General features: G+C 40.6%; 5 protein-coding genes across 8 annotated transcripts in view; 2 read left to right on the forward strand and 3 right to left on the reverse strand.

Annotated features, from left to right (window-relative positions):
• Nucleotides 1-26,228, reverse strand: part of LOC103384526 (ER membrane protein complex subunit 3-like) — a 629,629-nt gene that overhangs the window by 427,682 nt on the left and 175,719 nt on the right. The window lies entirely within an intron of this gene.
• Nucleotides 3,699-8,254, reverse strand: actr5 (actin related protein 5). The gene is made up of 9 exons (XM_008318040.3): nt 7,829-8,254; nt 7,216-7,454; nt 6,894-7,063; nt 6,556-6,773; nt 6,209-6,373; nt 5,261-5,365; nt 4,892-5,031; nt 4,501-4,633; nt 3,699-4,266 (listed from the first exon to the last, which is right to left on the reverse strand). Exons 1-9 carry the CDS (start codon nt 8,210-8,212, stop codon nt 3,913-3,915), a joined length of 1,908 nt encoding a protein of 635 aa, XP_008316262.1. The 5' UTR covers nt 8,213-8,254; the 3' UTR covers nt 3,699-3,912.
• Nucleotides 12,437-17,665, forward strand: LOC103384503 (vesicular inhibitory amino acid transporter). The gene is made up of 2 exons (XM_025059660.1): nt 12,437-13,273; nt 14,452-17,665. The coding sequence occupies exons 1-2, from the start codon at nt 12,896-12,898 to the stop codon at nt 15,637-15,639; spliced, it is 1,566 nt and encodes a 521-aa protein (XP_024915428.1). The 5' UTR covers nt 12,437-12,895; the 3' UTR covers nt 15,640-17,665.
• Nucleotides 17,389-22,573, forward strand: bpifcl (BPI fold containing family C, like). Of its 2 annotated transcripts, XR_003050946.1 has the most exons (16): nt 17,389-17,664; nt 17,741-17,855; nt 17,940-18,071; nt 19,020-19,175; nt 19,255-19,318; nt 19,413-19,473; nt 19,554-19,645; nt 19,756-19,932; nt 20,040-20,099; nt 20,247-20,414; nt 20,863-20,930; nt 21,013-21,055; nt 21,139-21,199; nt 21,297-21,373; nt 21,448-21,611; nt 22,358-22,573. XR_003050946.1 is itself a non-coding variant. In XM_008318042.3 (15 exons), the coding sequence occupies exons 1-15, from the start codon at nt 17,565-17,567 to the stop codon at nt 21,532-21,534; spliced, it is 1,461 nt and encodes a 486-aa protein (XP_008316264.1). In that variant the 5' UTR covers nt 17,390-17,564; the 3' UTR covers nt 21,535-21,817. The 2 variants fall into 2 exon arrangements, 1 of the variants encoding a protein (XP_008316264.1); XM_008318042.3 differs by lacking the exon at nt 22,358-22,573 and having other exon boundaries at nt 17,390-17,664; nt 21,448-21,817.
• On the reverse strand, nt 22,204-26,115 carry LOC103384506 (PRELI domain containing protein 3B-like). Its single transcript, XM_008318043.3, has 6 exons — nt 25,963-26,115; nt 24,886-25,054; nt 24,699-24,794; nt 24,503-24,573; nt 24,275-24,377; nt 22,204-24,177 (listed from the first exon to the last, which is right to left on the reverse strand). The coding sequence occupies exons 1-6, from the start codon at nt 25,992-25,994 to the stop codon at nt 24,058-24,060; spliced, it is 591 nt and encodes a 196-aa protein (XP_008316265.1). The 5' UTR covers nt 25,995-26,115; the 3' UTR covers nt 22,204-24,057.

Raw genomic sequence — 26,228 nt, forward strand, 5'->3', positions numbered from 1 at the left:
ATCTTATAACTAATATCTATGTACTCTGGATAAATGTTGTCAGGTTTTTGTTACATTTGAGAAAAAGTCTAGAGATGATGGAATATTGACTTCCAAAGAATGGGAGTGTAGAAAGATGCACCAAAGGCACAAGAACGGCTGTCAGTGTAATCAGTGTAAAAAAAACAACCAAACCTGACTTTGTTTTCTTTTAACTGTCCTGTGTATTTTTAATGCAAAGATTCTAGCAGAGGAAAACTGACCTTTGACCCTGAATGATGATAATCATTCTTGTTTATTCCAAACTGTTCCTAGAGCTTCCTGGCTCCAAATTCCCAATGAAAGTGGAGATGTCTATCAAGCTTCCTGTTTCACAACGGATTTGATAGCCTTGACTTAACGTCACTAACAACAAACATGGAGGATTAAGCTGAGCAGATGATTATAAAAAACAAAGCTTATTTATCTGCTTATTTAAAAGTAAATACTCTCCATTTGAGGGCAATTATGTTGCTTTGGAGTAGAGATGGTGTAAATGAGACTAACAACATGTGTTCTCTGTGAGGCCACTTTTAATCACATTGATCTATGCTACTGAAATACTATTGCTTTTAATGACAGGGAGAGAGTAGCATTTTCTCTGTGCTGACAAAGAAGTGATGGTTTCTACAGGTCAGTCAGTCCATGTGGTTGCTGCTGTCCCACAAACTGGACACAGAAAAAAATCCTGCAGAATAAGAAGCCTCAATATCTTGTTGCAGTGTTTAAAATTCACATATCACGCAGGTAAAAGTGTTTAAAATTCACATATCACGCAGGACAACGCAGTAGATCTAGGTTCTCCTTCGATCTGTTTAACATCAAGTGTTCAGGGTAAGATATTTTCAATGTTTAAACGGTTTTCTATTCTGACAGACTTCAGATGATGACCAGTAAACAGAGATATCAGCTGGAGGACATTTTAAAATGAGCTGTGGTCAGTGTTTTTTTCCAGTTGCTGTGCACATTGCCATGGGAATCTGTGACATTTGAGATGAAATAGGCAGCTGCTAAAGAGCACTGAGGCAGTGAGCTGTGACTCCCACGAGACAAACAGAACTCAAACTTAGACATCCTTGTTAGAAATGTAGGGTGTTCGAGAGGAAAACTGTGTTTTTGCAGCACAAGTCAGATTTTCTTACATCTGCACAGAAACCCAAAGGTATGAGAAGTTGTTGACATAGGATTTTTTTTTTCACTGCTCTTGGGGGAGTTTTAGGGATTTTTTCACTGCTCTTGGGGGAGTTTTATGTTTTCACTCCATTTTACATTAACCCTGTCATTTTTTAAAACATGAACATTTGTTTTTATGTATTTTTATATTTGCAGATATACATGTAGATCTGATATTAGAGCAGAAACAATGTGGGAATGAAATAATTCGTGTACTGAAAAGAAAAAAAACAAGAAGAAAATGAAGATGGAGAAGAAGGCGAAACATGAACAAAAACAATGTAGGAGAAAAACAAAAAGACAAATAAGAAGATGAAGAGGAAAAATCAAGTACAGAGGAAAAAAGAGTAAAGGAGAAGATGAAAAGGAAGAAAAATAGATAATTAAAGAAGAACAAACCACAAAAGAAGAATAAGAAAAAAGAGTAAAATGGGAAGGAGAAGATGAAAAATGAAGATGATGAAGGTGCATGGGGTGGAGAAGATAAAAGAAAAATGAACAAAAACAAGAAAAGGAGAAAATACCGTTAAGAAGGTAAAAGAAACATGAAAAAGAAAGAAACAAAGAAAACAAAGGGTTTTTGAAAAGAAAAAATAACCCTAAGACATATCACTTCAGAAAGTTACCTCAAACTCTGTTCCACTCCTGCAGGTACCACAATACCATGTGTACTAGAAGTGATGCCAAACGAGTTCTGGTTCTAGATACTTCACAGGCTCCACTTCCTAAAACAAGGCCATTATTCTGGTCATTCCTGACATTTGGACTGAAGACAGACAGGAGAGATGGAAGCAGACAGTTTGTCTGCCAAGAAGATGGAGCTGCATCTGAACTCAAAACCTTAAACACACTGTACCTGGATTGGCTTTTTGTAACCATGCCAACAGGATATTCTGCTGACAGGTTATTTAAAACCCTGTAACCATGAAGACCAGCCAGAACTGGATCATGATGTTTCTCACAGAGTTAGTCAGAATTTTTTGACAGGCCCGAGTTTTACTCCAGGAGAAAATAAGATGGACCAACCATTAAACACACTTCCTGTCACACTGCCTTCTGCCTGTGACTTCAGCTCAGCCCTGTCTGCTGACCACACTCACCTTTAGCCCTGCAGATCACACGTCAATCCTTTTAATTAGACACTGTCCAGCTGCATGGCCCGAACAGGACCAAAGAATTAACGGGGACCAGACTTGTTTAACAATACTTAGCAACATCTGCACCTTCAGCCTCCCACAGCTGATTCAAACCTGGGCTAATGATGATGTTTATTGGTCCTAGCAGCTTATTTTGACTTGTACATCACAGATACATGGCAGGGTGGTGACAGAGAGAAAAAATAAATATGGTGCCAGGCGGCAGAGAGGATGGTTCAAAATAGGCACCACCATCACATTTCACTCAATTTGGGAGAGGAAAATTATCATTGTATTTTCTCAATATTGTTACTGATATCTGTACCATTTATATCATCCATACATCTACACATCTTCTACAGCTAAGCCCTATTTAGGGTCACATGGCTCATGGAGTTTTCCCAGCAGTCACCACATAACACAGATGTAGAAATTGGACAGTTAATGGGCCACTAGGAATGTATAGTTGTATAGTTTTCCCTTTGTTGGGTCCATTTTCTATTTTTAATGGTCTGACATAATGGTAGGAAACACATACTGTTTCTGTGCCATTTTAAGCTATTGCTGCTATCGTTCACATTAGCTATGTTTAAGCACAGTCTTCCTATGTTTGAACATTTTCAGACATAACTAAGTTATTCTACATAAGACTATGTTTTGGTGATTAAATGGTCTATTAGCCAATAGTTAGCTGTAAGCATGGCTTTTATTTTAGCTGTTACTGTGTTTACTTCAGTATTTGTAAAGCGCTACATTTTATTAGCATGAACTTGTAGATTTTCTTCTTTTCACCCATGATGATTTGCCTTACCCCTTTATTTGTTTGAACCCCATTGTGTTGAAGAGCATTTGGCCTGGTTATAGGAATAAGACCGCTAAATCATTGGTTCAACAAAGATTAGCCCCAATTGCCCTCTCCACTCTTAGTAGGATAAAGCTAAAGTTGAGAGAATGCGTAAAATCCACTTGTTTAGGATAGAAAACGGGTGGCCATTTTTTTTCTCTTCCTAATCCTACTTGTAAAGTTTTGACCAACCTGTCTGCAGCCAAGGCCTCTTGTAGCACGAAGTGTCTCCAAGTCTCCGTTTGTGTGTGAGTGCACCTGCGAGCATAACTGACACAATGGCCACTAAAAACAAAGTAAATCATCTGAGCCATCTAGTGGTGGAACGCTATTCTGCAACACCGTACTGTCACTGTAATTTCAGAAAGGCGTTCAAATTACAAACTGTTTCCCAAACTATTGTTAATTCAGATGGTTGTCTCAGAGGTGGCACTTTACATAAAGACAGTTACTGTACATCTAACATACTGCCGTGTTTTGAGAAGGAAGAAGAGTGCACGTGAGCTGTGTAAAATATGGACAAAACATTTCACGTTTTGATAAAAATGTATTTTAAATACAAAACTACAATGTCTATTTACATAACACCACAAAAATATACATCACTGCAGCCTTTAGATTAGCACTTCAAAGGTCGTCCAGTATGAACAGTTTTCATCAGCTCATCATTTCTTGTCAAACTGAACAAAGTCTTACTGTCTGTTGACTAAATGTACAACTTCACAACCACCATGACAAAGTTTAGGAGGTGACCGTACAGACATCTGCAGCATCAGTTGAGGAGGGAGTCAGAGCAGGTGTCTCTGTAGAAACAACAGCAGCAGCAGGAGGAAGAGGAGGAGGAGGAGGAGAAGGATCTCCTAGGGTCTGTGTGGTGATGGAGGCTTCAAGTGATCGTACAGGAACAGGTTTGACGATCTTCATTGGAATGAACAGGTTGGAGGCAGAGTGCTCGCTCAGATATTCACCTCCTTTCTCTTCATAGTCCTGTCTGCTGATCCATCCTTCTGTACCTCCTCCCACTGGTGGATGCTCCAAGGCCCAGGCTTTCGCACCAAACCAGGAACCGAGGGCTGGCTGAGAGGCTAAGGTCACCTGAGGAGAGGTCACATCAGGGTTCAGAGTGACTTCAGATACACAAACAAGGTTCAGTATTTTCAGGATCAGAAAAAATGGTGGCATTTTTCCCCTCAGACCTTCAGCTTCTTTAACCTTTCTGCTTTTTAAATATTGATTCGAAAAGTGACATGTTCTGTACCGTGTGACACTGGGACTGTTGTAAAAGTAACAAATAAATGATTTATTTAATAATAATAATAAAAGCTGTACCTTGAATTGCGACTGGAAAGGTCTAACTGCCAGCAGTTCTCGCTCCAATCGCTCCTTCACACCAGGATACTGCATGTTGCCTCCCGTTAGAAAAATGTTGCTCACCAGTGCCTCCTGCTGCTCTGGAGTGTATCTGTGTTGAGGCAGATTAAACCAGATTAAACCAAGTCAAACCTGTTAAGATCTGTACTGTGCAACTTCAATCACAGCTAGAATGCAATATATAGCAACACAGGGCAACACTGTTCATGTGAGTCAGAGTTGTATTTGAATTTATGTAAGATTTCTACCATTCCTATTAACCTGGAGTTTTTTACTTTTAAAAATCTAAATATGTTTTTGTTTTTGTTGTGGCTGAATGTCTGAATGACAATGTAACCTGTGTTTTTACCTGGCCAGGACGTACTGCAGCGTCTCCATCAGTCCCATCTGATCCTCTCCAGTCAGAGACGGCTGGAACAGGATCTCAGGACAACGCAGGCGCTCTGTCCCTACAAACAGCTGATGGTACTCAGCCACGCTGAGCATAGGCTGGAGACAGAATAAAGGTTGTTTATAACAAAAATAACATTACTGACAGCAGTGTTTCAGCACAGGAGCAAAGTTAGTTTTACACTGCTCTGCAAAGAAGAACAATGTGAGGACAAAATGTGTCCTCACTCAACCTGGTGCAAATGAAAAGTGACAGATAAGTGTTTTCACAGCATTAATGAGGATCTAAATGTCTGCCCGGGAAGTTCCAGTTCCTCTGTGTCACTACCTGAGCCACATTAGCGGCTTTTTCTGGCAGCGTGTCCTCTGGAAAGTCAGGATCTATAAGAGCCACTCCGTCTCCCTCGTCTATGGGCTGCTCCAGCTCAGACACCTGGCAGAGGGGAAGAGAAGAGCCTCAGGCCTGATGTCAGCTGAAGTTCATCCGCTGCAGTAAATGATGACAGCTCCTCCACAGCTCCACAGCGTACTCGCAGTAATGACACTGAAGCTAATTATTTATTTAACCAGCTCAGTGGTTCCTATATTTAACATTACATTTTACACCGTGTAGATGTAAAGAACTACACAGTTGTTCAGTTTGACTACTTTGCACCCTCATTAGTAACTGACACACTTACGGCTCCTACAGAGCTGAGCGACAAGTTCCCTCATTAGTAACGGCTCCTACAGAGCTGAGCGACAAGTTTCACCGTCCTTTTTTAGAAACGCTGATTTTAGAAGACACTAAACTCTAACTGCATGTTTTACTAAAATTATTTTTAAAAACGATTAGTTAGTTAGAAGGCAAAGAAAAATGTATTTAACTGTTAACAGATTATAACTGATTTATTTCATGGTGATTTATTTCATATTAAAGTTGTCCCCCAAGTAGGAATGTAAGGATGCATTGTGAATCGGTCAAAAAATAAAAGAAATGCATGACAATTTGCATCGGTTAAAATAGAAAAATTAATCGCACATTAAGGTCAAAGAGCAGGCCGCGTTATTTCACTGGTCATACCATGACATTACATACTCAAGTACAGTAGGTAGATGCAGATGTGTGTTTCTGTAAACTCATCTACAGGTGATTATTTTTAATTCCGCATAGTTCTTAAAAATTAAAGATCATTGTACTTCGTCATTATCTGTCTGTAGCTCTTTTTTTTTAATTGTGATAAAATTGTATTGTAAGCAAAAAAAAAAAGCTATTACTAATTTGATAAACACTAACCTCCATCCTTCCATCGACTCCATCACTCTGCAGCAGCTTCTGTCTGCCCTGTTCCACAGCCAGCTGTAGTTTGTTGATGTACGACTGCAGCTCCTCAGAGGAGTCCATGTTGAGCTCCACCAAGCTCTTATGGAACTGATCAAACAGACCATCGTCCAGGAGGTCCTGGACAGGCACAAAAATAAAGATCAAGTTGTATTTTTTGCACTTTTACCCAAAAATATTTACCTTTAATATTTATATTTTATAATCCTATAAGTAGAATCCTAAATAAAAGACATACAGTTAAAATGAAAGGCTAAAAAACTACAATGATCTTCAAAGTTCTGTCACAACCAGTTCCTTGCCTGTACAGCCAACAGCCGGTCCAGCCTCTCCTGATCCTGCTGCAGCTTCTCCTCTCGCCGACGAGCGTTGATCTCCTGAAGCCGCCTGAGTTGTTGAGCTCTCCGTTCCTGTCTCTCTTCCACGCTGACGCTGCCACCTGGCACTTTACTCGAGAAGGGAAGTTGCATACGATGAACTTCCTGCTCGTAAAATGCCGGGCTACGCCACTTTTCCAGCTCTACAGAGATTGTAGAGGTAATAAAGAGCAGAGAAGTGAGGTAGAAAGGATGTCAATCAACCATCCATCAGCAAACCTCTACATGTAAGGGTCAAATACAGATGCACTAACAAGCTGTACCTTCCTGGTAATCCACTGCGATGTAACTGTGTTCATGCAACAGCTCTTCCATGCGGCTGAGTGTGATACTGGCCAAGTGACCCGGGTATTTCAGATGAAGGAGGCGCTGTAGGTACGACGCTGCCTGACTTCCAGCTATGTTCACTCGTTTACAATTAGCTGCATCCAATCTGAAAAATAAAAAAAATAAAAAAATAATGTCCTAGGTTAAAATAATATAATTTATGAAGTTCTTCAACTGTGTTTTTGTCACTGTCATTTTTGATAAGATAAAGCAAAATAGATAATGTAACAATTATCTGTGTGTTAACATTACTGTTACCTTCCATTAATAACTGGTAGGATGTGTGAGCAGTGGTATCCTGAGGACAGAACGATGCCCGTGTGTGTTGGAGGGATGGTTTTCTGGGTGTTGCTGTGGTAAAAACTGTACAAAGCGTCCACGCCGTAGGAGACATGAGGGACACCATAGCACTCAAACAGAAGCTCTGACATCATCTGCCGACAGTGCAGCGGGTTGCATGGTGCCTCTGTGAGAACAATTGGATGGTCTACACTGCCCTACAAAAAAAAAGATAAAAAATTTAGATACAACATTTTATATATAGTTTTTTAGACTGATATATTTTTTTCTGTGATGATGCTTTGGTGATATTTTTATTATATATTTGACAAAGTTTTAACCATTGGACTAACCTGGCTGTGCCTTTGACCTAAATGTTAATTTGAATTTTATAGTCGTTTTATGTTATTGCATCACTCGTTACTAGTGACATGTGTGAAATCTAATCCCATAGCTGCCTCTAAAATGGGTTTAAAAATTTAAAAATTAATTGTTCAAGAGACTGGCTCTTATTGAATGACATCTTACTAGCGGATGAAAATAGTCGGTATGTAGTAAATAAAACCTAGCACCAGCCCTCCTACACTGTTACCTCAGTGGTGATGCCCAGGTGTGTGAACACATGGTCGAAGATCAGCTCCTGGATCTCAAAATTCACCACCACATTTCGGTCAAACTGACTCTTCAGTAGCCATCGCAGAGGCTCCAGGTTCGGGATGTCGTTGCCGATCTGTGTATCACTGCGGGCTGCTCCTCTGCTGCGAGCCGCCACTGACCTGAAGACCAGCTGCGGAAGTTGGAACTCGGCCTCAGGAACGGCCCAGCCCGCTCTAGTCTGGAAGGAGCCGTTATCTATTACTATAGGAACAGAGGTCGGAGTCGAACACTGGGCGGGTAGATCGAAAATAGGGTCTGGAGAAGCCTTACAGTCTTTAAATGAGAAAATCTGACAAAGCGACCGCTCTGTGGAAGACATTTTGAAAGTGTTCGTTTACAAAACATGTCCGACTGGCAGCTTGGTATCATAGACTTTAGTTCCGGTCGCGTATTACCTTTACAATTATACTAATTATGTTCAATGTTCTGCAAAATTTCAAAACTTGGACTATAATTAATATTAAAACAAATCAAGATCATTTTTTAAATATAAGAAAATATAAAATATATAACAAAACGTATTAACCAGGAAATCCTTGTTTTAGTAAGTCCTTACTTTGTCCGCCAGATGTCGTAAAGACATTCTACGAAAGTACCTGACTTACTGTACTACAGCCACAGCTTGGTTTTGTTAACAATAAAGAAAATACGTCTGGTGATTATAATTAATATATTATTGAAAGATTTTTTTATATATTATAGCCGACTACAATACCTAGCGAACAATAAGATACCAGTGTACAAATATACTTCGCTTAAATTGTTTAAAGCTATTAACTTATTTTAAATTCTAACGGAGTCAGGTGTCGTATTACATAAAATAATACAAGGCAAGACAAACATTTCATTCAGTGTTATTTGATTTTCATTCTCAGTTTCCAGTATGTATTACCTTACATTTGAGGTCATCTGTCTCCTCTGCTCTTTCCATGCTCTTCCCCTCAGCTGACTTGGCAAAGGCTCAGCTGGTGATGTGGGACACCTGCACACACGAGCGACTGTATGCCCCAGGTCATTGTATCCAGTCAATGGATGTTTTTTTTTTTTTTCATTTAGCCAACCATGATGTCATGTCAGTGAAGAGCAATTAAATCATGAAGGATACATTTGGACTTTCTTGGAATTGGATGGAGTTTTTGATATTCACTTCCCTAAGTGGTGTACAATACTATCTAAATAACTGACATAAAATTGTGGCAGCAATGATCAGCAACAATAATGACATACGGTGAAATCGTATTGTGTGTTTGTTTGTGTGTGGGGTTGTGTGTTACTGTATTAGGGTTGGTAGTGTGACACTAAAGCCTGAGCACAGTTCAGTGCTCAGGCACAAAGCGCAAAGTGCCTGCATGCCGTCCCCCTCCTCCTGATGTTAATAAGCAGATCTGGGTCATCACTCCCACCCTCACTCTATCCCCAAGACATACACAACAACTCAGTATGCACACACACACACACACACACACACACACTGGCATCATCACTCCCAGTAGGAAAGATGTGACATTGTCCGAGGGTCCTAGTGCTCTGTGTATTGTGAAGGGTTGGGGGGTGGGGGGGGGGCAGAGTATGGATGCTAACTAATTACTTCAAATGTTTGGGAATAGATAGAATGAACAGTCAACTGTCAGTCAAAACCGTCAATTAGCAAATAAATCATTAAAATTCTCCCAAATAAATCCACACTCTAAGTTGACTAAAAACATTGTGCTTTTCCCCTCTTCAGCCTCGTGTGGTCAGGTCAACACTACTGACATTTCCTAAATTCCAAATGCTCCAATAAATTCCTGTTTCATTAATTAGAAATACGGAAACTAACCTTTACCACAGTGTTTCCATCTTGACCTGACCATCTGTGGATCTGTGTGATTATGAGTCATCTGTTTGTCACGAACACGAGGAAGTTCTTTTGTAATCTGTTATTAAACTTAGCTCTGACTTGTGAGTTTATGATGTTGCAATCTGTGTGTGTGTGTGTGTGTGTGTGTGGCCTACACAGTTTTCATAAAGTTCATGACTTTGAGCACATGCGCTCAAAACCTATGCTACCTCATGACTTTTTTCCACACCCTGTCACAACTGCACACAGACACACACACAAAAAGAGATGAGGGGGGGGGGAGGGGGAGAGACTGTCACTACCACTCTCTTCAAACTGCCCCTGTTTGCCCAGCAGTTCTTTTGGGGTCGCAGAGTGATGAATGTGTTTGTGCACCTGTCACCACTCATGTATTCATGTGCGTGTGTGAGAGTGTGACGCAGCGCAAGTCACCATACCTACACGTGGAAAGATCATCGTTTTGAATTGATATATATATATAAAGCACTGAAAAAGCTACTGGCTAACTTCTATAATTTTAAGGGTTTTTTTTTTGTTACCATTGACATTAAACCATTACTAAATTAAAGATAACTTTTAATTTAATGACTAAATGATAGTGGCTGATGCTGGAGCAGGACCAACCGAGGATGTTGCCTTACAAAATACGATTAAAAACATAAAAACAAAAAAAAAGTTGTTGTTCACTTTTCAATATTCACCATGTTGCTCATAAAACCCAGCTTCACATTCATCAAATGCTAATGGACTGGATCATCTGAACCATGGCATCGTGTTAAAATCTTTAATTCTTTGGAATATGAGTATGAATATGAGGACTAAATGAGGACTCATCCATGGCTATTTAAACAGTGTTGGACTCCGTCTACCAACACAAAAATGACTAAAATTATCCAAAATGTTCAGAAATATAAATAAATTGCAGGTTAATAAACAAAAAAAAACATATTCTGTTGAATTACGTAGAGGAAATACGTTTCACGATGATCCAAAATGCACATTTGAAAAGAGCTGTGGGATATTAAAACACACACACACACACACACCTTGACCAATTACTGTGGCCATGGCAACTATCAAAGATTATTGCTCGCAGTCAGGGCTGCAGAGTGTGTATAAGCTCCTCCATATCTAAAATACACACGCACACACACACGCACGGATCTTGAATTAATCCTTCTCTTTGTAGCCCAAGTTGCTAAATTGGTCTCCCCAGCAACCAATCTCCAAACCATTTCAAAGAGTGAAAATCCATTTCGTCGTGAGGAAACACTCGTGTTGTGTTTGACTGAGGCGCCACATTAAACCGTCTTTAATAACAGCGCGTTCTTTGTGTGTGTGTGTTTTTTTTATTTAAAGATTTTCTGTTTTTCTTTATTATAATTTATTTAGTTTAATTTTAGATTTTTTTTAAATCTGGTTTTATTTTCTATCTGGTAACGAGAGCGTGTCACTGTGGCATTTGCAGCCTCTGTCCCAGCCCGAGCCTGAGGTCTGTGCATGGGATGATGGAGGAGGGAGAAGAGAGATGCCTCAAGGAGTACACACACACACACACACAAATACACAGTCACACACACACACACACCTCCAGACACTGACGAACTGATGACACACACTCTAAATAACAAACACTGCTCCGGCACACAGCAGCCCAAGCATGAAAATACTTTCTCCATCCTCTGGCGGTTTTCTATATTTAGACCTCGGTCCTATGTTAACGCGATGTTTCAACATAATAACTCAAATATCAAGCTTAATTGCTAGACTCATGCTGTGGTTTCATCTTAAAGGCTAGTTTGTGTGAGCTAAAAAAAAAAAGTAAGAAAAATATGACAACTCTAAGACGTCCCCCAATTTCTTATTAAGCCTGAAAATCCCTGCCGTTTTATCTGAGGTGGGATTAAAATGAGGCTTTTTTTTAGCATAACCCTAAAAGAAATCAACACATAGCAACAATCTGGGAAGGAATTGAACGGAATGTGTGAAAAGCTGATTTTGTTTTCCAGTGTAGGGAGCTGTCCGTGGTGCTGCCGCTGCGTCACGTCAACTACGAGGTGCTCGTTTCCTCCAGTCAACAGCCTCGGTTTAACAAGTGCATCTGGAAACAGGCTGTTCAATGGACAGGAACAATTGACATCTGCGTGGAAAAAATACATCACACGGATTTTTTTTTTCACGGATCTTTTTTGTTTTGTTTTGTTTTTGCCCCCCCCCCACACACACACACACACACTCTCAACCTTCTTATTGTAACAGCGTATGCTGCTATAATTGTTTTATAAGTTATTTTAGTCAATTGTATTTTTTTGGTCTGTATACTGAATGATGATATTTCCTCTGTGTGTGTGTGTGTTAGAGAGAGAGAGAGAGAACGAGAGAGCAAAAGATACAGACAACATGAACAGAAACTCTTTCACAGTTAATATGATTAATGATGCCTTCGTAAATTACTGAACAGTTGGGCAGTAAATTTCATTCATTGATTCATTTAAAGACGTCGTCAATTTGAAATTGAAATATTCCGTCATTATTTACATTTAACGAACAAAATGACGCTTATATCGTTAATATAATATGTTACATCACGCGTTTTATTTCTGCTTTCTCTGAAATCAAAGGCACAGCGATGATGCCCCCCTTTATTATATAAGGTCTCTCCTGCCACCCCCACACCCTCCACTCCCCCCCCCCCCCCTCTCGCCATTCGTGACAGTTCTGATATGAACTGGCATCGTGTTAGACAAACACACCCCTCTCTCTCCCTCCCCCTCTCCCTCTCTCTCTCTCTCGTGCTTCATTCCACTGCTCTCCGTCACCACCAAGACCTGAGGTAGAGGAGGAAATTTGTCTTTTTTCAGCACTAATGAAGACTCGTTGTTATTTTTTACCGTTACGTCTCTGCTCAGTTGGAACTTCTTCTCATTGATGTTTGAGCCAGGAAGTGTTTTAATGATTTTATAGAGATTAATATGGACGAACAGTCCGAGAAAAGGGATTTTTGAAGATTCTTTCTTTCTTTCTCAGGAGGCGTGTTTTCTCCATCACCACAGGGGAAAAGTCAACAGGCATGAACATACACTGACTGCTTTGAAATCCTGCTTCACCGGCCTGACTACTGGATCATTCTCATTTCAACATCACTGGTTTATTCAGATTGAGATGGCTCACAACATCCGACACAAGCTGACCAACAAGCTGACCAATGCTGCCCACACCGTGTCCAACAAATCCCAGGCCAAGGTCAGCGGGGTTATGGCCCGGCTGGGCTTCCAGGCCGCCACGGACGATGAGGGCTTGGGTTTTGCCGACTTTGACGACCTGGACTACGACTACAGACAGGGGATGCAGATGGATGTCCTTCAGAGGGAGGAGGAAGGACGCGTGGATGGAGAGGACGAGCTGGAGGGGGACAGCTACTACCAGAGGGACGGGACCGGGCCCCGGCCTTCAACACTGAAGACAGGAGGCTCTCTGGACCAGGACAAACCAAAGATCACATCCTGGGAGGCTGGATGGAACGTCACCAACGCCATTCAGGTAATTCACCGGAGCTGTTTCTCTGTCGGAGATGTTGGTATATTTAAAAAAAAAAAAATCCTGGCTGTGAAGTGTGCAGCACAGAGGCGGTGGATAAAAAAGTCACCTTGAAGATGATGAGGAGACGTTGAATGGTAATTTGAACAAAAACGTTCTGAAGAAAGCGGACCTCGCGGTGTGGTCCATGAATGCGTTTTCTTTTATTTCGTGATGGAGAAATCACGTAGTCTGGGGTTCCACCTGATAATTATTTTATAACTATTATTATCCTTTTTTCTTGTTTCCTCAAGCTGAATAGACTCCAGTTTTAAGGCCTCAAATGTACATACATGTTTCATTTATACTTCACAGATTTCCAAAAATAGGGAAAATAAAAAGAAAATGATCTTTACCTCCAGGAAATCAATGCTGTTCATACACATTGATTAACATCGTCTATGGATTAAAATAATATTTTTTCGAGGACACGACATAGTTAGTGGCCTTCGCGGCCTGTAGGACAGTTTATCTGACCCACATCGTATCGTAAAATCACGTTCGCCACAGTTTTATCACATCACGTATTGGACAAAAGGAGAAACGTGAATCAGCCGCAGTGCGTGTATTATTTTAGCTGTGATTCACACTGTTAAAACGCAGCACATTTCTGCCGAATTATTTGAATTTGTTTAACCATAAATGGACGCGTTCGTCAGCAGTTACACGTTTTAATCGATGATTTACCTCGACTTCTCCCGTTCTCTCGATTCCTAATTTTAAAAAGAAGATTTTAAATGAATTAATTTTTAAACTGAGACTGAGATTGAAGTCAATCGGATTTAACATTAATGTATTCAAATCTATTTATCAGCAGAGCTGCAGACGTGGCCTGTTGGGCTGTGATACCGGCCTGAGGCTGAATGAGATTCAGCGGATTATTTATCAGCTTATCATCAAGTTTATATTTAACATTACATTATATTTCTTTTAAAAATATTTATATAAAATCCAGAATAGGACAAAAATTAAAATAATAAAAAAATGTTCTTAAATGTTTAAAATCCCAGTTTACATAATCTTATGTAAGATGCTGGAGTCCTGTCACGCACGGCTCGGCCTGTCACTTTGATCGTCTCCTCCTCCTCCTCCTCCTCCTCCTCCTCCTCCATGACCGCTTCTCTGCGTCTCTCTGTCCACAGGGTATGTTTGTCCTCGGCCTGCCCTACGCCATCCTCCACGGCGGATACCTCGGCCTCTTCCTCATCATCTTCGCCGCCGTGGTCTGCTGCTACACGGGCAAAATCCTAATTGCCTGTCTGTATGAGGACGACGAGGACGGCGTCAAAGTGCGCGTCAGGGACACGTACGTGGACATCGCCAACGCCTGCTGCGCCCCCCGGTTCCCCGCTCTGGGCGGACACGTGGTGAACGTGGCCCAGATCATTGAGCTGGTCATGACCTGCATCCTCTACGTAGTGGTCAGCGGAAACCTGATGTACAACAGCTTCCCAGGATTCGCTTTCTCCCAGAAAGCCTGGTCGGTTGTGGCCACAGCCGCGCTCCTGCCCTGCGCCTTCCTGAAGAGTCTGAAGGCCGTGTCAAGGTTCAGCCTTTTGTGCACTCTGGCCCACTTCGTCATCAACGTGGTGGTGATCGCCTACTGCCTGTCCAGGGCTCGGGAGTGGGCCTGGGAGAAGGTGAAGTTTTACATCGACGTGAAGAAGTTCCCCATCTCCATTGGTATCATTGTCTTCAGCTACACCTCTCAGATCTTCCTGCCTTCACTGGAGGGAAACATGCAGAAGCCCAGTGAGTTCCACTGCATGATGGACTGGACTCACATTTCTGCCTGCGTTCTCAAGGGTCTCTTTGCCCTGGTAGCCTACTTGACATGGGCAGATGCCACCAAAGAGGTGATCACAGATAACCTGCCCTACACCATCAGAGCTGTGGTGAACATCTTCTTGGTCGCCAAAGCCCTCCTGTCCTACCCACTGCCTTTTTTTGCTGCAGTGGAGGTTCTGGAAAAGTCTTTGTTCCAGGATGGAGGGCGGGGCTTCTTCGCTGACTGCTATGGCCCTAGCGGGCAGTTGAAATCGTGGGGCCTGGGCCTACGAGTGGCTCTTGTCGTCTTTACCTTGCTCATGGCTGTTTTCGTCCCTCATTTTGCCCTGCTGATGGGTTTAACTGGGAGTCTCACTGGTGCAGGACTCTGTTTCCTTCTACCAAGCCTCTTCCACCTGAAGCTGCAGTGGAGGAATCTGCTGTGGCACCATGTCTTCTTTGACGTTGCCATTTTTGTCATTGGAGGTATATGTGCCATATCTGGCTTCATTCACTCCATTGAAGGTCTCATAGAGGTATACAGGTACGACATCCAGGACTGAGAGCCTCATGCTGTAGATGACCTTTATTAAACAGTGTTGATGTCTGAAGGCTGTCCCTGTGCAGACCTCATCAGTCCAGCTTGACATATACAGTATGTCCATGCGGAGGAAAACCAGTCTAAAACATAGCCTACATCTTTTTTTTATTTTGCCTTGGTGGTAATGTGCAATAATAACCTCTACAATCACAGTGTAAAGTCTCCTCCATGTTGTGTTGATTGCCTGGAAAGACAAACACCAACAGCCTCGGCATCAACAGGCCTGTCCAGGTGTCATGTCTTTATCAAAGATCCAGTGAAAACGTCTATGACTTGAGTGTGTAAGTGTTACTTTCTCGAAAATGAAAAATGTGTATTACCTTTAAGGGGTGAATATGTTGGTGCTGGTTTTTGAGCTGCTTATAATGTATTGATAATAAAAAAGAACAGAGCATCTCACAGATCAGATGACGATCTGTGTAATAAAACATAAATCGTTTTGTCTTGTTGGTTCAACAATCTCTTTTTTTTTAAGTTTGGTTTTATGTTTTGTTCAATTTCATGACTGTAGCTGTGCCGGTCCTGTTTTGGCTTGTTGGTGTTTCAAGTGTGATTCTGGTGGAAGTAAGTTCAAAGTGAAAGTAAGTGAGTTCTAATAATGATGTGTGTGTGTTTCTTTTTTTTTTCTTTCCACTGAAGTTGTAAATTGTGATTTGTTGGAACTATTGATGGTGTGTGAGATGGGTGAAAAGGTGAATAAATCGAATATTTTATCTCTTTATCTCTTGGCTTCATAACAAAAAACATAACATGGGACACGACAAGTAAAGTCAAGACACAATATATGTTGTGTAAAAATGCAAACCATTTTTTTTTTACAAGAGCTAGCAAAGAATGAAATTTATATCTACAACACAATTCATAATGTTTGGGTCAGAGACAGGTTTCCTGCTCAGTAACATTCCATTACCTTTTTATTTAACACATTTCAGCTACAAGCAGTTGGCAGACAGGAGAATAGAAACAGGTAAATACATTAAATTAAAGTATATGAAAAATAAAACCCATCTTACAGGATGGCTAACTAGCACACAAGTCCAACCACAATAAATACGTGTATCTAATGCTAAACAATAGACATTAAACAGCAAACTATAACTTTCATAAAGCAATTGAAAATGTGAAGATAATGAATCAAAAACAGCTACTTAATTAACAATGAACACACTCGATAAGAAGGCGAGACGAGGACGACGTACCTGGCATGTTGAGCTGACAGCGGCAATACTGAACGGTTCATTTTCAGGCGGCAGCCAATCCCTGTCTGATCCTGCTCTCCACCAATCACCGTCTGCTTTTTAAATAAACCTATTAGCATAACCTGATTTTCATGAATCTCAACACCTGCTACCGACCTCCCTCGTGGTTTTATCAGCAGGTGACCTGATTGACAGCCAATGAAAAACTATCTGCAAGCATCTCCGTTTATCTGTTTAGGTAGTACTCTGTCACTCACGTGTACACACACGCACAAACACACGCATACGTGTGCACACGCATACGTGCGCGCACACATCACATACAGACAAATATCAGCACAGCCAGGTATTATAATAGACTGAGTAAAAAAAGAAAGAAAGATAGATAGATATATAGAAAGATAGAAAAAGAAAGAAATAGCTCCACCTACATTCCAGTTAAATCCCCGGTTGTTTCACTTCTAAGTTTCACTTCTCAGAAAGTGAAGGGAATGAAGGCAGTCTTATAAAAACAGCAGCGTCAGAGACCAGCCCTTCGTTCACACAGACAACACACAGCAGGAGTTTCTACTGTTATTACTGCAGTAGTTGATGTATGCTCCTTGACATGTCACAGCAGCTCTGAATAGTACTTCAGATACTTCTTTTCTTTCAGTTTTGCCTCATTTGCTGCAGTTCACTCAGCAACATGCTTCAGCCCGTGATCCTCCTGTTTGTGCTGGGGACCTGCAGTGCCGTAGAAAACCCCGGGATTGAAATCACTGTGAACAACAAGGGGCTTCAGTACGGTGAGTACTGTACAGTAAAAGATGTTTCCAAATTCACGAACGTGTCACTGTATACTGTCGTGTCGCATTATTCCAGGAAAACATGCAGGTGCTGACTGGATCCAGGGGATTTTGGGAAACATCACCCTCCCTTTTATGGATGGCAGAATTCGCGTCGGGTGTTTTAGTAGTTTATACTACACCTTTACAGAGTAGGTGTACTGCTTATCTTGTGAATGTGTTCGTCTGATTGTTTCACTTCTCTAACGATCTATGTTCACCACATGTGCCACCAGCACCAGAATAAGGAAATGTGACCTTCCAGAACCATCTGTTGAGTTTTCTCCAGAGGCTGCAGGACTGAATATGTCCATATCAGGCCTCAGTGTTGCACTGACCGGAGAGTGGATGGCAAGCTTCAGCTTCCTGTGAGTTTACAGTAAAACTACATTTGTGTATTTCCCCCCAGTGCTGGGGTGTCAAACCCACAACTACTGAGATTCGCATGAGCTACTGCACAAAGTTGACTGCAAAGGGCTGATGTAAAACGGGAAGTGTGTGTGTGTGTGTGTAGTGTAAGTTCTGTATAATAGATTAATAAATATGTGAATATTTAATATCTAAGTAAAAATAATAATAAAAAAATGCAAAGGGCTGATGTAAAACGGGAAGTGTGTGTGTGTGTGTGTAGTGTAAGTTCTGTATAATAGATTAATAAATATGTGAATATTTAATATCTAAGTAAAAATAATAATAAAAAAATCAAATCAAACATAATCATAAATGTCAGTCCATATATTATCAAACATATGGTATTAAAGAATCATAACTGCAGAGTTGCACATTTGAGTACGACAAGGAAGTCACTTCTACTAGTGACACCACACAACAACAACACAACAACACTGTACCCATACAGTGTTGTTGTGTATGGTGTACATGAAGCTAATGTTTTGATTTGACCTACTATCTAATTTAATATTACATATATCTTCAGTGCTGTCTTTACATTATTTGTATATGTATATATATATATTTAATGTAAAAAAAATCCACAGTACCACCGTACTGTAAAAACCAGGATCCTGAAACAAAAGTGAAAGTAGTTCAGTTCTGATCAATGTTTAACCCTGTTCTCAGTGTATTTGTATACAGCAGTTTGGTTACATCACAACATGAAATTATAACATAATAATAATAGTAATAATAATAATAATAAAGAAATGAATTGACATTGACCTGGTTTATTAGCATGTGGCTACTTGGCTACTTTTAAAGCAGAAATAGAATAGTAGGGACTCACCTCCACTGCAAAACATTTCAAGATCTTCTTGGTTTTTAAAAAAACGATGATACTGATTGTCTTTGTTTTGCAGCCAAAGCGTTGGATCCTTCAACATGGCCTTATTTAGTGTGGATGTGACGTCTGTGGTGAAGCTGGACAGAGACAACAATGGACATCTGTCTGTCTCCAGTGTCAGCTGTGAGGCTCATGTTGAAAATGTGGACATTAGTCTGTCTGGTGGAGCCAGGTAGAGAGAGGGGGTCTGGGGTTTAGTCTCAGGTGGAGTTGCTGTGTTCTCACTGTATTTTTATTTGGCGTCTTTATAGTTGGGTGTTCCAGGCCTTGATGAACCGGCATAAATCACAATTCAAACAAAACATCGAAGACGGCGTGAGTGTGATCGTCAGATTTGACTTTCATCTGACATTAAGACTCCCAGTGGTGAACACTAAAGGACATTATCTTCTTTATGTTTCTTCTTCAGATTTGCCCTCAAGTGGAGAAGTCAATTGCAAACCTGGAGCACTACCTGCAGGTCATGAATGGTATTGCAGCAGAAGGTCTAAACTATGAATGTAGAGTGTAAAAAAACTGTTTTATTTTCACCTTTTCCTCTCCCACACAGTTTCCTTTGATGTAGATCACACTCTTGCAGTGAACCTCTCTCTCACTGCTTCACCCGACATCAATCCTTCAAGTTTGAATGTAGGACTCAAGGTAAAGATTACACACAGAGACAGTTCTGCAAATCAATATTCTGCCTTTTTGTCTACATCACCCACTGTTTGACCCACAGAGATAATCATTTGGAACTTTTTCCTCTGTAGGGAGAATTCTTCAGTATTCAAACCCATAATGATCCACCGTTTGAGGCTCAGCCTTTCACCGTGCCTGTGCAGGGAGACTACATGTTTTCAGTGGTGCTGTCAGAATACACTGTCAACTCTGCCTTGTATGGATATTACTCAGCTGGACTATTCAACATATTCATCAATGATAGCATGGTAGGTTAAGTAATCCAGTGGATTAGCCAAGAATGAATTGATCTCAAGCGTTGAGCGTTCACCCTTTAATAATCTATATGAAATAAGATCAGGTTTAATATTCCCAGATCCCTCCAGATTTTCCTGTGCATCTCAACACCAGCTCCATGGGACCATATATCCCCCAGGTAGTGTATTAATCCAAGTGAACAGAATATGTGTGAATAGATACAAATATAAGAAAAAGGAATCATCATTTCACAGAACCGGTGAAAGTCTATGTTGCAGAGTCTATGTTGCAGTTGTTTTCTTTGGTCGTCTCATAATCTCTGCAGCTCCCCAAGGCCTTACTGGGTCTGCAGATGAATCTGCAGGTTAATGCCACATCCGTTCCCATGGTAACCTTCCAACCCGATTGGGCCAAACAGAGCTTCCACGCCACTGCTGAAGCGTTTGCTGTTCAGCCGAACGGCACCCAGACACCACTGTTCCAGCTCAGAGCTGTGAGTTCCTGCATGAACCTGTATCCATGAATACAGACAGAGCTGAGTCAGAAACAAAGAATTTGTGTGTATTGATGAGGACTTTAACCCCATATCATTTAAAATACTTCCAGACAGATGTTAGAAAGTGTCAGATTTTAGTAGCTGGGGAGAACAAAGAAAGAATTCTCTGATGGAAAAACCAACTGCAGACAATTTTTGAAATCAGCTGGATGGCACAGCTTTGGTATTTGCATACAGTAAATAAAGTTTTTTTTTTTAACTTTTGGACGCCCAGTGTGATGGTTGAATTGTAATTGTAACCAAAGATTTAGTGGATCTGTGTATCATAAAAGAAAATACACTGTCAGCTGCCATAACCAGCCGTAACACATCTAACTTCATTACATCTTGCACAACATTCAGATTACTAGACATAAATGTAACGTACCTCCCATCTCTCCTCCAGGACTCAGCATTCAGTGGTCAGTCATGGATTGATGCTGGAAAAGTCAAAGGGAACGTTTCAGTGGACAAGTGAGTTTGTGCACAGTTTGGAACAAACACCTGAGCTTGGATTAACAAACACCTCTGAACTGAACCATGTTTTTTTACACAGCTTTACACTGACACTGATAAGCAGTGACGTCGGCCCCGTAAATGTAAGTGACACTCGGTGAAAACCGAGTAACATGTGAAAAAGTGGTCCAAACAGTAACAGTGATGAATCACATTCAATATTCAGACTAAAACCTTGGCAAAGAGTACAAGAGAAGGAATTGAGATGATATTGACGAGAGTGAACGGTGAGTCAGTTTAAGTGTTTTTTAAAAAACAAGAAAGAAATCTTTAAAAAGAAAAATAAAAAAAACATTCCTCCTCCTTTTGCTCTGTTTGTTTCAGAGGCCCTCAGTAGAGGTCTAGATCTACCCAGACTGAAACGAGCAAAGTTTGTCAACTCAGTGCTGAAGGTGGAGCAGGTCAGTTTGGATACCTTTGCTGAAATGTTTAATCACAGACTTTTTTTTTTAACCACTGTTATTGTTCATTGCAGGGATTCGTATCCTTCTTCTCAGACGCTGAGGTCTGGCCGACAGACAGAGGTTTCAACCGACCCAAACACACACATGAGTTTTTCTAACACTGAAAGCCCTCGACTGTAAGACAAAGTTTGCACTGGATCCTGACTGTAATGTTCTCACAGCGTCATCTTGACAGGTGCAGTTTCCTAAAATGATAAGAATCTACAAGTTCAGACGGTTTTAGATTAAATCTTTGATTTTTTTTTTCTCAGCCATTGTTTTTATAATAATCCTGCTTCTGATTATGGCTTCTGCTCCGAAGTTCTACATAGTCAACTGCTGTGCTTCAATGAAAAATCTCAAATATCTGTTTTTACAAAAGAATAAATACAGTGAACAAAATATACATTCTCTAATTTATTTAGCTACATGTGACCTAAAATTTATATATATATTCATTATTTTTTCTGTGCACCTCAATGCAGTCGTCATTTATAACTGGTGCCATTGTCTGGTCTTTGTGAATGGGTTATAAAGCTGATCTTTGGTCATCGTCTCCTTAGTTAATCATTTTCAGTGCAGTTCTCCTTCTGTGTTACTACTCGTTTTCCCTAGATGGTTGGTTTGGGTTACTGTTTCAGTTTAAATATTATGACAAGCATATGAGAGAATTAAGACTGTTTTGTTATTGGTATTGTGTCTACCTTTCTTGGTGGACAGACATTCAAACCAAATCAAACAGAGATCACGGCACCAAGTAACAGAACAAATGGACGGACGACGCCTGCTTCATGAAGACAAAAGACATCTCTTTATTTTGAAACATTTCCGTGTGCACTGCATTTTGTTACAGCATGTTCACATTCTTGGAATGTAACACAACCATCATATAAATATCAGGCCTATTTACAGCTACTTGTATCAAAACTGTTCCCTCCATAGGAATAAAGAACACGGAAATGAGTTTAGTTGTGAGAAGAAGCTGCTGCGTTTACACCGTCAGTCACTCAGGCAGAAGACCAGACAAGGAAGACAAGGAAGCATGAAACGACGGGGAGTTCAACAGGCTGTTAGAGAGAAGACTTCACTGTGGTGTCACAGATGATGCTTTCTAAAATCAATAAACAAAATACAGTTTCTCCACAGTCAAAACAAACATTATAAATATCACCATCAACATAAATAATACTGTAAATAAAGTGTTTACTGGTTTTATTTTCCATCTTTACTGTGATGTTGGTACATTAATGATCCTGAACACAGCCCTGTAGTTCTCCTCAAGTTAACGTTCCAACACATGTTGCTACAGCTCTTCACTCAACCAGAGACAGAAGCAGAGAAGATAGAACAGAATAAAAGATAAGAGACAAGTATATGAAGAAGTCCAACACATCAGTGTGAAACCTGGTAAAATAAAAGGAAAGTTACATTCACACTTGTTGTTTGGGTCATGTAGTTTAAACCAAAGCAGAGAAGAAAACATTTAGTTGACTTCTCTTTCGCTAAGTCCTGATTAACTGGGTTCTCAAATGAGTCAGGAGAACACGATCATCATCTGATTGGACGGCTGCTGGGCTTGCTGATCGTACTGACTTTAAGTTGCTCTCTATACACAGCCTGTGTCATAAAACCACTGCCACTGTTTCCACTGAACAGAGCAGGACAAGCGTGAACACGACCTCTGATGTATTTTACCACGTTTAAATGTTTGTTATTTTATACATGTTCAATAAATAAACATAAGCTGCCACTGCTGGCTGTACAAAACCTTCGTTGTAACAACTACTGCTGGGCGATAGACCACACACTGACTGACACACACACACACACACACTCTAACCTCCCAGATTTCTAGCTAATGGCACAAGACAAAGGAGTGCTATTTTTGTAAAACATGGACATGAACCATGTCACCTGTCATTATGTCCTGATAACTAATATTCTTTCCATCATTCATCTAATGGCTGGGGAGAAAGCTTCAGCGTAACAACAGGCTTGACGCAGTTGGTAACAGTCTTGATGCCCTGCAGCTGAAACTGAGGAGCTATATTACAGTTCTCCCTAGTGTTTACTCTACTGTCTTTGCTTAAACAAATGGGTTTAAATGTGTCTGAACTATTTTGCTTTGAAAATACTTTGGCAATTGATCAAACCCATAGTATGCTCAGTCAGAAGTGCATGTTAAATGACACAAAATGATGTCATTTTAATACCAGTGCTTGAGTTGTTTAAAGTTTACAAATGGTAAAAAGGTTGGAGGGAGAGAAAGATTAAAAGATCAGGAGAGACTAGGCTGATGAATGATGTGGAGGCACAGTGTGAATTTGAGAAAGAAAATGAGCTTCACATCACAAGACAAAGTCCTATGAGCTTCAAGTGCAGTCAAATTCCACCCTGTGTTAGTTCTTTTTATCCGTCATCAGCTCAATGCTCCTCGTCAGTAATCAGAGACCTGTTTCAGACTGGTCAGGCAGCTGAGGAGCAAATGTTCCCGACAAACAAATGAAAACAAACATACCAGAGGACACGACTGTAGTTATTATGAGGCTGTGCTGGGAGATGAGAATTCTCCGTTTAAAGAGACAATGTCTGAGAAGTCCATTGGTTCATGGTGGGAAAAGCAGTTGGAAAGTCTCACAATATCATTTGTCTGCAGCAGCTGCTGCCGCCATAGGTACAAGCCTGGTACTGCGGGCTGTTGCTGTTAACTCTTCGAATTCTGTGTTCAATCGTCTGATGACCCACTCCATGGCTTCACGGCCCTGAAAACCACAGGTGAGATGTGCATGTTAGTGGTGAGTGACAGCTCTAACACTGATATTGACTCTGATGTCGGGAGGAAGTCAGGTTCCACTTCACCTTGCCAGCGTTGACAGAAATTGTTTTGGCCATGAGACCCTCAAGGTAACTGCTCAGACTGATGCCTTTCACACTGATCAGGGCTTCTTGTGTGAGCACCGTTCTAAAAAATAAATAAATAAAAACCTAAATAAATAGTTCTCTTTAAACAGTCTTTTTGTACAAAAGTAGCTCCAAAACAGTATTAACTTTTATTTTAGGTGAAATAACAAAAACATTCATATTTACTTTTGTGGATCCTGCGGGTGTGGCTTGTAAGTCAACTTTTCATCCACAGAAACCAGGTTAGTGAAGGAGATCTGCACAGACAAAAATAAAGGTCTTTACAAATTGCTGTAATTATTTCAAATACATATAAAAATAAATATGATTTGATTTAAAGGAAACAAATATTTGACGAGATATTTTAAGTTTTGCTACTAACATTAGTAGACTGTAGTTGTAATGTCTTTTCTTTAGGATCTACGACAGAATGTTCCTGAACATAGGTGCATGTTCTCGACGTTCCAAACCCAATGATCTGCAATAAAAAGGACAAAACTCAAGTTAGACATTAAGGAAACCATGTCACATTGTTAACATTCTAACTGTGGTGTGTCGTCATCACTTACAGACTTGGCCATGGCGGGCAGACCCCACTCTGTGCTGAGCAGCCTGGTGCTGTGTAACCGTCCCTCTGTGTCTACGCTTCTCTTCAGGACGTCCACACCAAACACACTAGGATTCATGGGGTTGGGGTATTTCTGCATTGCTGCCTTCGTCACCGTCTCCCATGGGTGACTGTGTAAACCATTAGTAATAGTAACATTAGAAACATTTAAGGGGACATAAGCTAGAAAGACTGCAGATGAATGGAAACTATCAGACCAACTGCATTTTGATCATTTGCTTGGTAATCAAATTTTTTGTGAAGAGTTTAATGACATTGAACTACTTTGTACACGGTAACGAAAACAAACAGACATTTGTATTCACAGCCAAGCTTTGATACGATCACTGTTAACAAAAACAAAATACAAATATTGCAATGACAAAGTAAACGCTTTGGGTTTTATGACAACAGTCATGAGCAGTGAACGCTCATTCTCCATTAACGAACATTAATTAATAATCAACAACTATAGGACAACATGTAGCTCGGCGCCATTATTTATTTGTAGGATATTGCTGTCCATATATGCTGTCGGTATTTATCTAACTCGCTGCAGCCAGAGTGATACAAGTCACATGGAAAACATCGCGCGAATCTCATCTGTCAGACGGACGATAAAATGTTGTCACGAGCTTTAAACGTGAAACAACGAATGTCGCCTTTGAACAACCAGCATCTCATTAGATGCAGTTCGTTATCTCGGACGTTAGCTCTAAATGCTAACCTTCATTTTTACTGAGCTAAAGCTGCTCCAAAGAATTTTAGCGCTGAGACAGCGGCGAATGAAAACAAAAATCGACAAATGCAACGCGAATTATGTTTGGGTTAAAAGTACAATTTAATAGGAAGCGCGATACAATTTTAAATAACTTAACCAAAGACCTTTATGTGAAGTTCACCTTAACTTATATGCTAAGACGGTTGGCCCGGAAAGTACGAAGAGAAAGAACAAAGCTGGTGATACGAGTTGGAACTAGTGGCCTTACTCCGCAGCTTATATAATAAAATCATCACAAACAATAAAATAGGCACTCACTGGAAAATGTGCTCTGACGACCAAATCTTCATTTTAAAGGTTTTTTTCGCCCAGGGCTGGGAGCCGGCGACTGATGACAGTGACCCGCGTCGACGAAGAAGGAAGGACGGAAGTAGAAAAAGGTTAAATTAAGGGAGCCTCTATAGCGACGCGTCCTCTGGTGGCGGAAAACGTTATTGTATCCTGCGATAACCTGGAAACCAGAACGTGATGAATGTGATGTCAGGTGATGGCAATCTAATAACTGCTGGGGGCTTTAATAAAAA

Source organism: Cynoglossus semilaevis, chromosome 10, assembly GCF_000523025.1.
Source record: "Cynoglossus semilaevis isolate Cse_v1.0 chromosome 10, Cse_v1.0, whole genome shotgun sequence".
Taxonomy (NCBI): domain Eukaryota; kingdom Metazoa; phylum Chordata; class Actinopteri; order Pleuronectiformes; family Cynoglossidae; genus Cynoglossus; species Cynoglossus semilaevis.

Bases quoted from the DNA above. Each gene is read 5' to 3' on its own strand.
- LOC103384506 (XM_008318043.3), bottom strand. From the start codon at position 25,994: ATGAAGATTTGGTCGTCAGAGCACATTTTCCA. The intron at 25,055-25,962 runs GTGAGTGCCTAT...TGGTTTACACAG, and splicing joins TCGTCAGAGCACATTTTCCA to TCACCCATGGGAGACGGTGA. The intron at 24,178-24,274 runs GTGAAGTGGAAC...TGTGGTTTTCAG, and splicing joins TTTCTGTCAACGCTGGCAAG to GGCCGTGAAGCCATGGAGTG.
- bpifcl (XM_008318042.3), top strand. From the start codon at position 17,565: ATGCTTCAGCCCGTGATCCTCCTGTTTGTGCTGGGGACCTGCAGTGCC. The intron at 19,319-19,412 runs GTGAGTGTGATC...TTTCTTCTTCAG, and splicing joins AACAAAACATCGAAGACGGC to ATTTGCCCTCAAGTGGAGAA. The intron at 19,646-19,755 runs GTAAAGATTACA...TTTCCTCTGTAG, and splicing joins GTTTGAATGTAGGACTCAAG to GGAGAATTCTTCAGTATTCA.
- LOC103384503 (XM_025059660.1), top strand. From the start codon at position 12,896: ATGGCTCACAACATCCGACACAAGCTGACCAACAAGCTGACCAATGCT. The intron at 13,274-14,451 runs GTAATTCACCGG...CTCTGTCCACAG, and splicing joins ACGTCACCAACGCCATTCAG to GGTATGTTTGTCCTCGGCCT.
- actr5 (XM_008318040.3), bottom strand. From the start codon at position 8,212: ATGTCTTCCACAGAGCGGTCGCTTTGTCAGATTTTCTCATTTAAAGAC. The intron at 4,634-4,891 runs GTAAAAACACAG...GCCTCAACACAG, and splicing joins CTGCAGTACGTCCTGGCCAG to ATACACTCCAGAGCAGCAGG. The intron at 4,267-4,500 runs GTACAGCTTTTA...ACCTCTCCTCAG, and splicing joins CTTTCCAGTCGCAATTCAAG to GTGACCTTAGCCTCTCAGCC.